The following is a 13,662-nucleotide window of genomic DNA, read 5'->3' on the forward strand; positions in this document are numbered from 1 at the left end:
TTGGCTTATTTTAAGTTCTCAACAGAAGTTTAAGCAAAAAATGTCCACTGAATTAATTATTTTACATAATAACTATACGCTAAACTACACATTCGATACATGTTAACTACATTTGTATGTAATTACCAAAAGCGACACCTGAAGGGGAAATGTACGTTTGGAATTTTTTTGTCCGTTTTTTTTCATACAAGCCCCATGGAAGCGCCAGTGTGAAAAACCTCCGTTATGCACTTTTTGACATCGCTCTATATGGCATTTCTACACGATTTCTACATTGGTGCATCGGACAAGAAGGTGATTCCATAACGCGTTTTCAGAAATACTGGAAAATATTACGAAAAGTATAAACATTTGCAAGGTGTGTGAGCTAGACAGGGTGGCAAGAAAATCAGTGTGACCGCGTATTTGTCTATAAAATGTACTGTCTGACCATCAGAAATATGCCGAAATATATGTTGCAGCGATGCAGAATTCCGATAGGCAGGCTTATCGACTAGGTTATTTTTCGGTTGCGTTAATACATTTCTGTTATATTCGATTTGCTATCGAGTGATTTTTGGCGCCAATCGGTAGCGAAAACTAAAATAATATTAAAATTCGACGAAATGGCTGAAAATTCGGGAGAACAGGGAACATTGGTTGCATTCCGTGAGCTACAGAGCATAGACCAAAAAGATATTGTTATCCCTATCGATGTTGCGTCGGCGTTAAAAAGCTGCAGCGAATGCATAAGGAATAACACCGTCAAGACTGTGGATGTGTTGACATTATGGCTTAAAAAAGTACTCAGGGCTTATATTGATGAAGGGGCTCGCTGCGTCACTGCGTTTAAACAAATGTGCGATTGGTTTCAGATGATAGTAAGTGAATGCATGGACTACTATCCACAAAAAAATCTTCAAGTCTTCAGTATTTACAGAAACCGTCGACTGATGTCGATTGCAGCGATCTGATCACCGTACTTACGGAGGCTCTGAAATTTACAACAGCGTCCAAGGAACAGTTGCTGAAGGCGGGTGAACGTCTAGTACACGCTGCCGCCTTTTTCCTTTTTTCCATTGTGCACGGCTATCTAAGTGAAAGGTGAGTTGGCGACTCTGTTTCATTTACAAGATGATAAAATGTGGAATTTCCCTCCAGTGAAAGTAGCTCCAAGCGCAATGTCCTAAAGGAACATGTTCCAAATGCCATCGGCCTACACTTAGCTGTGCTTTCCATGCTGACAGACACCACCGCCAGTGCAAAGAAAGTGAATGCGCGCATAACACCCCGTAAGTTATTGTCGCAGTTTCAACGAGACAGCTCACTCTTCAGGCTTTATTTGACAGTGATCAAACAGATGAACGAAATTTCTGGTTTCCTAAGCGCTAAGATAACCCATCTGCAGGCATTTATAAAAACAAGCGAAACGATGACCTATATTTGCCTGCACTACATGCAAAATGTTGATCGTGGCCAATGGGAAGCTGGGACTATGCCTGATTGGCTCAAGGAAACCGTCTTGCATCTGTGCGACACGGTTCTCAACCAAATGGAAACAATCCAAAAGAAAGTAAGTACTCATAAGAACATTCAATTAGTTACAAGCTCTAAAAGTAGGCTTTTCTTTCATAGGATGCACTAACTGTGCCCTTGGAAAAGGTGGAAGAGTATCTGCGAGTAACGCACACATATTTATTAATGCTGTACGAACTTATTAAGACTAAGTGGAAGCATGTTGACGAATCTATTTCGGAAGCCCTTATTGATTTGCTAATGAGTGGCTCATCGTAGGTCGGTCAAATTCCACGCTTTTCTTGAATTTGATCATGTTTATTTTAGGACTCAAGATCTTGGCGAAAATATTTCATTACTTATATCTAAATATATACGACCAGGCTTACTGAAAATCTTTGAGATGGCCTATCCATTGGAGGACTTTCAAAAGGTATGTTGAAACCATACTTAATTGTGATGTGTGGTAATCGAATGTCTACATTTTAGCGACTTGTTTCTTTACTTATCGACCCAGAGGAAGCAGAAAATTACTTTTTTGATATTTGCTTTGATTTTGTAGGTGTTGTCACAGTAGACAATGCAGCTGTGACGCCTTATACCTGTCAAACATTGCAGAACATATTTGAATACATATTTAGAGGTATGTTAAGTGTGGTACAAAACTTATAAGGATCGTTCGTGCTATAATTTAATTTTCTTGTCAGACGCCTCTCATTTTGTCAACGCTGTCCATTACGAACGAGCAATTGAAGCCTTTGCCAGCCTAATGTACTTGGCAGAAAGTGAGGAATTAGACAACTACTTTTGCACTGGTGTGTTTCAAGAGGATCCCGTGACATCACAAGTCTGTGCAGATATACTAATGCTCTCGTTTCGGTTGTAGCTGTCTTCTGATTCCCCTTTTATGCAACTAATGCCATACCCACATTACAGGTTGGTTGAGGTAAATCCGGGCTGGAACAGAAACTCGCTAATCCAGGCTACTAATTACTGGAAAGAGTGCAACAACTCGTATGCGATGTTCTCACATAGCCCGAGTCAGTGGCATGTGCAGCGCTTCCTTAGGTATTTCCATGGCATCGGAAAACATGAGCCTCCACCATTTACTGCTCAGAATTTTCGGTATCTCCATGCTGTTGCACCTGTAAATAACAGATATGGGGAAACTCTACTGGAGCGGTTGCAGCTCATAGGCAATGATGCACAAAGTAAAATAGAGCTGTACTATGAAGTGGTAAGAAGAGTCGAAAGGAATATAAGGGTTTCTGAAGTTTGGTTTATCAACAGGTTGCTATCATGGAGCTATTGGCGCACCAAAAAAAGACGGATCTTTCAAAGTGGCTTCAACAGACATATGAATTCGTCAGGGAGCTACTCAAGGAAGAAAAGTGCGATACATTCACCAGTGTATATTTCCAGCTGGTGGGCCATACTAGCCCATCCGCACAGCTGCAACTATTACGGGGACTAGCTCCTGTTGTCGGCAACTGCAACTGGCATATCCAGAAGTTTCTACATGCCTGCAAGGGCAGCGATGATGCACAGCTGAGGGCATTCAGCGCACGCCACTCCATAGATAAAATAGTGCTACCCCTGTTGGAAGCAGTGCAGCAGAAACCATCGCCTGGGACCACCGCAGTGGACAGACAGTGTAAATTGCTGACTAAATCGAGCTATAAGCGCGATACGGAGCACGTCTGTAAAGTACAGTGTCTGAAGCGTAAGCGGGCTGAGAGCACACCCAAGGAAATAATAAGGGAACTCCACGACAGTTCCCTACAGCTGGTTCAGAGTGTAGTCGGTCTGGATGCTGCGGATAAAGAGCAGGTAAAAAAAGTCATCGACAGCTTGTGTAACATTCTGAAAAGAGTAGATTGTATTGTTTAAATCGTTGAACACTCGAATAAGTAGTCTTCGAACATTGAGATTTCTAAATATTCATCATAATATGATCCGCACGATCGTCGTCCATGTGGGAGCCGGTATAGATCTCAAATCTCTGGTTTATAGTATCCATGTCACGTTCTTGAATAAGAATACCTAATAAAGTGAATGTTTCTGCATGGCATCATACTGACAATGTTTGTGACGAATGAAAACTTACCCGCAATTGATGCCGATGTATAGCTGACAAAACTGCCAGCAAAGAAGGCACGCACCGCTACTCGCGATATATCCGAGCGTCTGGATGGAGACATGGCGCTCAAAGCTGCTATTAGGATGCCCAGGGAGCCCGGATTGGCGAAGCCGCAGAGGGCGAATGTGCCGATTGCAGCGCTCCGATGCTGCAAGCATAGACACAGAAAAAGATCAATACTATCAAATGGTGAGAGTAAACAATGGTGTTACATCAACTTTGTTCCCTTTGATCAATTCGCCCAGGTGCTTGTAGCCCACGAACTCGTTGATGAACGTCTTCTCGGCCACCACAAGTCCAATTTTCTCACAGTCATAGTACGGCACACCCATGATGAAAACCAGTGGGATGAACATCTTACTGAGCAGATACAGCAAAGTGACGTCATTCTGGCCAAGCATCTCGAATATCCACTCGGTGGTGGCACTGAAGAAGTAAAGAATGGCAAGAAAGGCAATAATGTTCGAGACAATACCCAGGACAATCATCATAGCGGCTGCAGCACCGCTGATTGCTGCATCCAAGATGGAAGTCTCCGACCTGCAGACGACGAGGGATATTCTTGTTTGATGTTGTTAGATAAAAATAAAACTTACGATTTCTCCAGCTGGATATTTTCAGATCTTGTTTGGGACTCCTCCGTCTCCGGGTAGAAGAGCTTGGAGAACGCCAGCGAGGCCGGAGCCGCCATCACACTGGCCGTGATGAGATGGGCCGGCGACGCGCCAAACGAAATATACGCACCCAGTACTGTTCCTGCGACTGTGGCATAGCCTGAGGTGCAGATTGTGTGCAGCTCACTCTTTGTGAGTATATCGATGTACGGCCGAATGAGTAGGGGACTCTCTGACATGCCCAGGAAAACGTTGCCGGCCGCATTGACGCTCTCGCAGACTGTAGTACCAACCATGGACTGCAGCATGAACCCAAACGCACCCAGAAAGAACTGCATCACGCCGAGATAGTACAGGCAGGAGGTGACCACGCTGAAGAAGAATATCACCGCCAGTATGGCAAAGGCGAACACAAACTCGTCGCAAATGCGATCGCCATAGACGAAGCGGGCTCCGTGATCGGCAAATCTAAGGAAAATAGTGACTTTCTCGCCAGCGCAGTCAAACAAGTCTCGACCAAAGGCCAATCGGATGCAAACAATGCCCAACAACAGCTGTCCCAGGAGACCATGCGTAACGATCCTCCATGGAATGGCCTTGTGGTGCTTTGATGCAGCGAATCCTATGAGTATGAAAACTACCGGTCCCGCAAGTCCCACCATTTTTTTCGAGTCATCGCGGCATTCGAATAGCAAATAGGCCACAGCAAGGACGATAACAAAAAGCAGCATTATAATAGAGATTATCCTATCCGGTGGTTTGTCAGGTTAGGAAAGAAGGAACAACTAGGAGCAAATAAAACATTGTGCGCTACACTCACTTGCGGCGACTGAATTCTATCCAATTGTCAATTGCCGGATCAATCCTTTTGTCATACAATTGTTGTCCTATAAAAGGCTTGAAGACCCAGTAGTATAGCCAAAGTATATAGAAAACTACAAAGCAAAATATGAGGAACCCGTAGCCATGGCACCAATTCATTTTGCATAGTATGAACGGTTTAAATTTATCATCTTCTGAATCAACGTCACTCGAATCGGTTGCATTCGTAGTGTTTCTCGAAGACGGCTCGTCTGAACTGCTCGGATCAATACATTTGTCGGTTTTCCTGTCTGGACGTGATCATTTCGTACCATAAATCAAGCATCAAATAAATTACTTACCATAAGTGATATAAACCACTGTAGCGGCTATGAAATATGAAATCCACAGAATGTGAAAAAGTATATGGAGCAAAAGAAGAAGAATTTTTCTCTTTTTCGAGGGTACTTCTTCCTCCTCTAGTGGTTCCATGGTTTATGTTTGAATCTTAGGAATTTTTTTATGAAATATGGGTTTCAATATAGGTTCTAGGTTATACTCTGTTCATTTTATTATGATATAATACGTCAGGATTACCTGATCGTCCGGAAAACTTTTAAAATTATGATGACCGTCCTCACATTGCTCCTCAATTAACTGGTTATACCCGATACTCAAAATGAGTATTGGGGTATATTAGATTTGTGGTAAAAGTGGATGTGTGTAACGTCCAGAAGGAATCGTTTCCGACCCCATAAAGTATATATATTCTTGATCAGCATCAATAGCCGAGTCGATTGAGCCATGTCTGTCTGTCCGTCTGTCCGTCCGTCCGTCTATCCGTCTGTCCGTCCGTCCGTCTGTACGTCTGTCCGTCCCCTTCAGCGCCTAGTGCTCAAAGACTATAAGAGCTAGAGCAACGATGTTTTGTATCCAGACTTCTGTGATATGTCACTGCTACAAAAATATTTCAAAACTTCGCCCCGCCCACTTCCGCCCCCACAAAGGACGAAAATCTGTGGCATCCACATTTTTAAAGATACGATAAAACCAAAAACGAAGAATCGTAGAGGATGACTATATGTTCTAGAGTGTAAACTCTCAACCAGATCGTATAATTATTATAGCCAGAATCAAGAAAACAATTTCATTCTTTCTCGCTCTGTTTCATGTACGAAAATCTGGGGCATCCACAAATCTCAGAGACTATTAAGGCTAGAGTAACCAAATTTGGTATCCGCACTTCTGTTAGATCTCACTATAAAACGTATATCTCAGAATTTCGCCCCACCCCCTTCCGCCCCCACAAAGGACGAAAATCTGTTGCATCCACAATATTGCACATTCGAGAAAACTAAAAATAATAAACTAGAAATAATAAGGGAACTCCACGACAGTTCCCTACAGCTGGTTCAGAGTGTAGTCGGTCTGGATGCTGCGGATAAAGAGCAGGTAAAAAAAGTCATCGACAGCTTGTGTAACATTCTGAAAAGAGTAGATTGTATTGTTTAAATCGTTGAACACTCGAATAAGTAGTCTTCGAACATTGAGATTTCTAAATATTCATCATAATATGATCCGCACGATCGTCGTCCATGTGGGAGCCGGTATAGATCTCAAATCTCTGGTTTATAGTATCCATGTCACGTTCTTGAATAAGAATACCTAATAAAGTGAATGTTTCTGCATGGCATCATACTGACAATGTTTGTGACGAATGAAAACTTACCCGCAATTGATGCCGATGTATAGCTGACAAAACTGCCAGCAAAGAAGGCACGCACCGCTACTCGCGATATATCCGAGCGTCTGGATGGAGACATGGCGCTCAAAGCTGCTATTAGGATGCCCAGGGAGCCCGGATTGGCGAAGCCGCAGAGGGCGAATGTGCCGATTGCAGCGCTCCGATGCTGCAAGCATAGACACAGAAAAAGATCAATACTATCAAATGGTGAGAGTAAACAATGGTGTTACATCAACTTTGTTCCCTTTGATCAATTCGCCCAGGTGCTTGTAGCCCACGAACTCGTTGATGAACGTCTTCTCGGCCACCACAAGTCCAATTTTCTCACAGTCATAGTACGGCACACCCATGATGAAAACCAGTGGGATGAACATCTTACTGAGCAGATACAGCAAAGTGACGTCATTCTGGCCAAGCATCTCGAATATCCACTCGGTGGTGGCACTGAAGAAGTAAAGAATGGCAAGAAAGGCAATAATGTTCGAGACAATACCCAGGACAATCATCATAGCGGCTGCAGCACCGCTGATTGCTGCATCCAAGATGGAAGTCTCCGACCTGCAGACGACGAGGGATATTCTTGTTTGATGTTGTTAGATAAAAATAAAACTTACGATTTCTCCAGCTGGATATTTTCAGATCTTGTTTGGGACTCCTCCGTCTCCGGGTAGAAGAGCTTGGAGAACGCCAGCGAGGCCGGAGCCGCCATCACACTGGCCGTGATGAGATGGGCCGGCGACGCGCCAAACGAAATATACGCACCCAGTACTGTTCCTGCGACTGTGGCATAGCCTGAGGTGCAGATTGTGTGCAGCTCACTCTTTGTGAGTATATCGATGTACGGCCGAATGAGTAGGGGACTCTCTGACATGCCCAGGAAAACGTTGCCGGCCGCATTGACGCTCTCGCAGACTGTAGTACCAACCATGGACTGCAGCATGAACCCAAACGCACCCAGAAAGAACTGCATCACGCCGAGATAGTACAGGCAGGAGGTGACCACGCTGAAGAAGAATATCACCGCCAGTATGGCAAAGGCGAACACAAACTCGTCGCAAATGCGATCGCCATAGACGAAGCGGGCTCCGTGATCGGCAAATCTAAGGAAAATAGTGACTTTCTCGCCAGCGCAGTCAAACAAGTCTCGACCAAAGGCCAATCGGATGCAAACAATGCCCAACAACAGCTGTCCCAGGAGACCATGCGTAACGATCCTCCATGGAATGGCCTTGTGGTGCTTTGATGCAGCGAATCCTATGAGTATGAAAACTACCGGTCCCGCAAGTCCCACCATTTTTTTCGAGTCATCGCGGCATTCGAATAGCAAATAGGCCACAGCAAGGACGATAACAAAAAGCAGCATTATAATAGAGATTATCCTATCCGGTGGTTTGTCAGGTTAGGAAAGAAGGAACAACTAGGAGCAAATAAAACATTGTGCGCTACACTCACTTGCGGCGACTGAATTCTATCCAATTGTCAATTGCCGGATCAATCCTTTTGTCATACAATTGTTGTCCTATAAAAGGCTTGAAGACCCAGTAGTATAGCCAAAGTATATAGAAAACTACAAAGCAAAATATGAGGAACCCGTAGCCATGGCACCAATTCATTTTGCATAGTATGAACGGTTTAAATTTATCATCTTCTGAATCAACGTCACTCGAATCGGTTGCATTCGTAGTGTTTCTCGAAGACGGCTCGTCTGAACTGCTCGGATCAATACATTTGTCGGTTTTCCTGTCTGGACGTGATCATTTCGTACCATAAATCAAGCATCAAATAAATTACTTACCATAAGTGATATAAACCACTGTAGCGGCTATGAAATATGAAATCCACAGAATGTGAAAAAGTATATGGAGCAAAAGAAGAAGAATTTTTCTCTTTTTCGAGGGTACTTCTTCCTCCTCTAGTGGTTCCATGGTTTATGTTTGAATCTTAGGAATTTTTTTATGAAATATGGGTTTCAATATAGGTTCTAGGTTATACTCTGTTCATTTTATTATGATATAATACGTCAGGATTACCTGATCGTCCGGAAAACTTTTAAAATTATGATGACCGTCCTCACATTGCTCCTCAATTAACTGGTTATACCCGATACTCAAAATGAGTATTGGGGTATATTAGATTTGTGGTAAAAGTGGATGTGTGTAACGTCCAGAAGGAATCGTTTCCGACCCCATAAAGTATATATATTCTTGATCAGCATCAATAGCCGAGTCGATTGAGCCATGTCTGTCTGTCCGTCTGTCCGTCTGTCCGTCCGTCCGTCTATCCGTCTGTCCGTCCGTCCGTCTGTACGTCTGTCCGTCCCCTTCAGCGCCTAGTGCTCAAAGACTATAAGAGCTAGAGCAACGATGTTTTGTATCCAGACTTCTGTGATATGTCACTGCTACAAAAATATTTCAAAACTTCGCCCCGCACACTTCCGCCCCCACAAAGGACGAAAATCTGTGGCATCCACATTTTTAAAGATACGATAAAACCAAAAACGCAGAATCGTAGAGGATGACTATATGTTTTAGAATGTAAGATCTCAACCAGATCGTATAATTATTATAGCCAGAATCAAGAAAACAATTTCATTCTTTCTCGCTCTGTCTCTCTCTAATACACAGGTTTCATGGTCGGTTTTGCCAATTGCAAAATATGAGTTCAAGGATCTCAGAACCTATAAGAGCCAGAGCAACCAAATTTGGTATCCACACTCCTGTGATATCGGACCTTGACCGTTTTGTGTCCAAATTTCGCCACACCCCCTTCCGCCCCCGCAAAGGTCGAAAATCTGGGGCATCCACAAATCTCAGAGACTATTAAGGCTAGAGTAACCAAATTTGGTATCCGCACTTCTGTTAGATCTCACTATAAAACGTATATCTCAGAATTTCGCCCCACCCCCTTCCGCCCCCACAAAGGACGAAAATCTGTTGCATCCACAATATTGCACATTCGAGAAAACTAAAAACGCAGAATCATAGATAACGACCATATCTATCAGATTGCTGAATCTGGATCAGATCAGATAATTTTTATAGCCAAAAGGAACAAATCAATTTGCACTGGCTACGCAGCGCCCGACGTCACGCTCAGACTGAATTTCTGTCTCTCTCGCACGCACTCTTTGTCGTGTCGTTTAATATTAGCAGCGTCTGCCGGAGGAGAGCCATACTGACTTAGTATCGGGTATAACTGTAGAGTTGCGGTGTCCGCAGCAACTCACAACGTTCCCCCTCGTTTTTTAATGGATAATAGAAACCCTCCCATATCGACGTTTGTTGATTTGGTTTAATAAATAACAGGTTTTTTTTTATTATTCTTAAGATGATAAGCTGCCTATAAAGACTTAAGATCTAAACCTGTGTATTCCTAGACGTGCGTGGCATTTCTGCTAGCCAATTTCTGTATGATCCTGTCATAGTTCGCTCTTTCGTCGCCTTCTTGTAGAAGTATGCCTGAAAGAAAAGTTGAAAGGACATTGAATAATCATAAATTCTTCTATGGTTAATCTAGTAAGCTGACCTGCAAAACTGGCCGACACAAAGCACACAATGCTGCCCACGACAAAGGCTCTGAAGGCCACCGCGGTGATGGTTGAGCGTCGATGCGGGGCCATGACACTCAGAGAGCCAATGAGGATGCCCAGGGAGCTGGGATTGGCAAAGCCGCAGATGGCAAACGTTGCGATTCCTCCGCTGCGAGCCTAAAATTCATTGAAGATTAGTGAATGATGACCCCATATTATATTCAAAGCTTACTGTGATGTCGCCCGCTAGTATGTATGCGCCCAGTCGTTCGTAGGCCACAAACTCGTTGATTATAGTCTTTGTGGCCACGACCTTGGCAACGAGATTACAGTCCTGGCTCGGCACGCCCATGGCCCAGACGAGCGGAATGAACAGCTTTGAGAATATCCACTCAAAGTCGATATCATCGACGCCCACCAGATATCCAAGCCAATTGACTATGCCGTTGAGGAAGGCGACGAAGGCTACAAAAGCCACGATATTGGCAATGATACCCAGGACAATGGGCACGGCATTGCTGGCACCGCTGGACGCAGCATCGAGTAAGGACGAATCCTGGCTGTATGGGAAAATGGTCAAACTTAATTGTCACACTGGATAATTCATTGACCTACGATTTCTCCAGCTCAATGGACTCCGATGTGGTCTGACTCTCCTCGGTCTCCGGCATATAGAGTTTGGAGATTGCCAGAGTGGCTGGGGCAGCCATTACTGAGGAGGTAATTAAATGCGCCGCAGATGCCCCGAAGGACAAATAGGCAGCCAGCACTGTGCCGGAGACTGTCGCAAATCCGGAGACCATTATGCTGTGTATCTCACTCTTAGTCAGCTTGTTGATATAGGGCCGGATGAGCAGGGGACTCTCGGACATGCCCAGGAAGATGTTAGCCGCAGCGGTAACGCTTTCGCAGACGGTTGTGCCGAGTAACTGCTGCAGTATCCAACCCAGCTTGACCACCACCCACTGCATAGCGCCCATGTAGTACAAAATGGAGATGAAAAAGCTGAAGAAGAAAATCACGGGCAGAATGGCGAAGGCAAAGACTTCGTCTTGAATCAGGAAGTCGCCGAAGACAAACTGGGCCCCATCTTTGGCGTAGTCGAGGAACGTGGCGACTTTCTTGCCCAGACAATCGAAAATATTGCGTCCCACCTCCCAGCGAATGCAGATTATGCCCAGCAGGAATTGGCACGTGATTCCTGTGATCACTACGCGCCACTTGATGGCACTGCGTTTTGTGGAAAAGCAATAGCCACACAGGATGAAGAAGCAGGGGGCTACCATCGACACGAGCTTCTGCGGTTCGTCCTTAGTCTCGAAGTACAGGAAAATGGCTAGGAAGACCAGTAACAAGGCTATACTGGCTAGCGAGACAGCTCTGCGAAGTACACGATTATGTTATCCGACATGTGATTGATCGTGAAATAATCAAAGACTCGTACCTGGTTCTGCTAAAGTTGTGCCACTTTTGGGCAGCCGGCTTTAGGTACTCCCTGTGTAGCCAGATTCCCACTTTGGGCTTGAATATAAAGTAGTAGAACAGACCAAAGTAGACGAATACCAGCAGGAGCAAGAGCATACCATAGCCTGAGCAGAAATTGATTCCACAAAGAGGATTATCGGAGCTCCAATTGCACTCGTAATTAGCTAATAATAAAAAATAAAACGGATAGAATGATACATTATAATGATTGTGAGTGATACACTCGTACTTACTGATGTCATTATAGTGATAAGTGGCATACGAGAAGTAGCCCACGACCACAACGTGTAATAGAACGTAAAATGAAATCTTCACGATGCGTCCCATTTTCGGATTGTTGTAGAAGAATCCCTTTCCATCTTCTCCCTGTTGCGGCAAGTTACGGTCTTCGTGTGGAATTTCCTTGAATGGTTCCGAATTTGGTATCTCCAGTTCCCTCTGCAAAGATGAATGCAAATATGATCAATCAATGCTTGTGGGGAGGTATCTATACTTACATGATCCAGTTCATAGCCATTGTTTATGACGCCCTTCGCCGTATCCGTTGTCATCTGCAATGAAAAATCCCCCCCGAGTGGTTATTGGACAATTTACGACACAGTAATCTTGTATAATCTGTATCAGTATTTTAGCCTCATGAATTGTGGCAATTGTGTCCCATCAAATCACAATGGGATAGCCACACTCGAGGATCGGGCGATAAGTCAGGCAATCGAGTTCCATAGCTTCGCGTGGACCTGTCCACCACTTGGGGGCGGCTGGTTGCCAACGCGTTTCTAAAACTTATCCTGGTTGGACACTTCAGCACTAGCTAACAGACTTGTGTTAGGGTTAAGGGCTAGTGATACTCGTATCATTTTGCCGTAAATATGCCACTTCAGCTGTCATGCGTGATATAGTATATAGAAATTATTAACTACAGATTTTATGGCTTAGCCCGGTCGTGTGGTCGTTCAATTTGGCGGCGTTTAACTTGAAGGTCGGTGATTCATTGGTGATAGCACTATCTAAATTCCTTTAAGCAGAACTCGTGAAAGATAATCGAACACTAATTTATAAACGCATTGCTCGCACAATATAGTTATGGTTTATCCCCGGTGTAAGGAAAAGAAATTGCATTTATTAATCACTCGAGAAAATTAAGCTAAAAGCTGAAACCACAACAGATACACTCCTCGAATCAGTTGTATAAATAAAAGTTAAAAATCTCCCTACATACATATGTACAGCATTCGTTTTACGCGAGTTAATTCACCTTTATTCTGTTGTTGTTTTCGTGTTTGTTTGTATTTAATTTATGCTCAAACAAGTTTTCAAAGCCGTTGAAACGATGCGTACTGGCCGAATACTGATGAATGATTAGTGCATTTATTTGCTTGGCTTAGCGGATTTCGGCTAACTCTGCTAGCTGCTCTGCTCTACCATTGTTCTCGATCGAAAGTCGCGGCCAGACTAAGTTCTCTCAACTCCATTAGGGCTCTTAAAAAACGTACTTTAATGAGCAGCACCCGACCGAGGGGGCGAGTATATCAGTTTCATACAAATACACTTAGTATGTATGTATGTAGATTGTAACAGGCAGAAAGACTATTTGCGATTAACTAATCTGCATCGGTACTTCACTTCACGCGATTTCAAACCATAAAAGACAAGACTTTGCGTTCCGAAACAGGATGGAAGGGTGTATACTCGTACATATATAAAGTTATACACAAATTTAATCAGCTAATGAGCCTTGATTTTCCCCGTAGCTCAGCTGCGGTATTTAACAGTCGTAACTGTATTTTTTGGCCATACACTTTAAAAATCATTGTAGCAGCTGAAGCGCTCCCGTTACCTGGTATTCCCAAACTGA

General features: G+C 43.9%; 4 protein-coding genes across 7 annotated transcripts; 1 reads left to right on the top strand and 3 right to left on the bottom strand.

Moving 5' to 3' along the window:
* The first annotated feature begins 526 nt into the window (after positions 1 to 526).
* Positions 527 to 6,754, top strand: LOC108160278. Of its 4 annotated transcripts, none has more exons than XM_033391248.1 (11): positions 527 to 860; positions 920 to 1,083; positions 1,141 to 1,271; positions 1,329 to 1,552; positions 1,615 to 1,769; positions 1,822 to 1,927; positions 1,984 to 2,137; positions 2,202 to 2,373; positions 2,431 to 2,731; positions 2,785 to 3,282; positions 6,460 to 6,754. In XM_033391248.1, exons 1-11 carry the CDS (start codon positions 606 to 608, stop codon positions 6,559 to 6,561), a joined length of 2,262 nt encoding a protein of 753 aa, XP_033247139.1. In that variant the 5' UTR covers positions 527 to 605; the 3' UTR covers positions 6,562 to 6,754. The 4 variants fall into 4 exon arrangements, 3 of the variants coding, with proteins under 3 accessions (XP_033247139.1, XP_033247138.1, XP_017149649.1); XM_033391247.1 differs by having other exon boundaries at positions 2,785 to 3,246; positions 6,424 to 6,754; XM_017294160.2 differs by lacking the exon at positions 6,460 to 6,754 and having other exon boundaries at positions 2,785 to 3,577.
* On the bottom strand, positions 3,346 to 5,624 carry LOC117188045 (solute carrier family 28 member 3-like). The gene is made up of 6 exons (XM_033391249.1): positions 5,412 to 5,624; positions 5,069 to 5,360; positions 4,231 to 4,995; positions 3,847 to 4,174; positions 3,602 to 3,782; positions 3,346 to 3,537 (listed from the first exon to the last, which is right to left on the bottom strand). The coding sequence occupies exons 1-6, from the start codon at positions 5,539 to 5,541 to the stop codon at positions 3,428 to 3,430; spliced, it is 1,806 nt and encodes a 601-aa protein (XP_033247140.1). The 5' UTR covers positions 5,542 to 5,624; the 3' UTR covers positions 3,346 to 3,427.
* On the bottom strand, positions 6,523 to 8,801 carry LOC108160279 (solute carrier family 28 member 3). Its single transcript, XM_017294161.2, has 6 exons — positions 8,589 to 8,801; positions 8,246 to 8,537; positions 7,408 to 8,172; positions 7,024 to 7,351; positions 6,779 to 6,959; positions 6,523 to 6,714 (listed from the first exon to the last, which is right to left on the bottom strand). The coding sequence occupies exons 1-6, from the start codon at positions 8,716 to 8,718 to the stop codon at positions 6,605 to 6,607; spliced, it is 1,806 nt and encodes a 601-aa protein (XP_017149650.1). The 5' UTR covers positions 8,719 to 8,801; the 3' UTR covers positions 6,523 to 6,604.
* A 1,272-nt stretch (positions 8,802 to 10,073) lies between these two features.
* LOC108160524 (solute carrier family 28 member 3) lies at positions 10,074 to 13,270 on the bottom strand. The gene is made up of 8 exons (XM_017294580.2): positions 13,063 to 13,270; positions 12,305 to 12,358; positions 12,041 to 12,245; positions 11,767 to 11,971; positions 10,938 to 11,702; positions 10,555 to 10,882; positions 10,319 to 10,499; positions 10,074 to 10,251 (listed from the first exon to the last, which is right to left on the bottom strand). The coding sequence occupies exons 2-8, from the start codon at positions 12,356 to 12,358 to the stop codon at positions 10,166 to 10,168; spliced, it is 1,824 nt and encodes a 607-aa protein (XP_017150069.1). The 5' UTR covers positions 13,063 to 13,270; the 3' UTR covers positions 10,074 to 10,165.
* Between the last annotated feature and the right edge of the window lie 392 nt (positions 13,271 to 13,662).

The sequence above is a fragment of the Drosophila miranda genome, chromosome 3, assembly GCF_003369915.1.
Source record: "Drosophila miranda strain MSH22 chromosome 3, D.miranda_PacBio2.1, whole genome shotgun sequence".
Lineage (NCBI taxonomy): Eukaryota > Metazoa > Arthropoda > Insecta > Diptera > Drosophilidae > Drosophila > Drosophila miranda.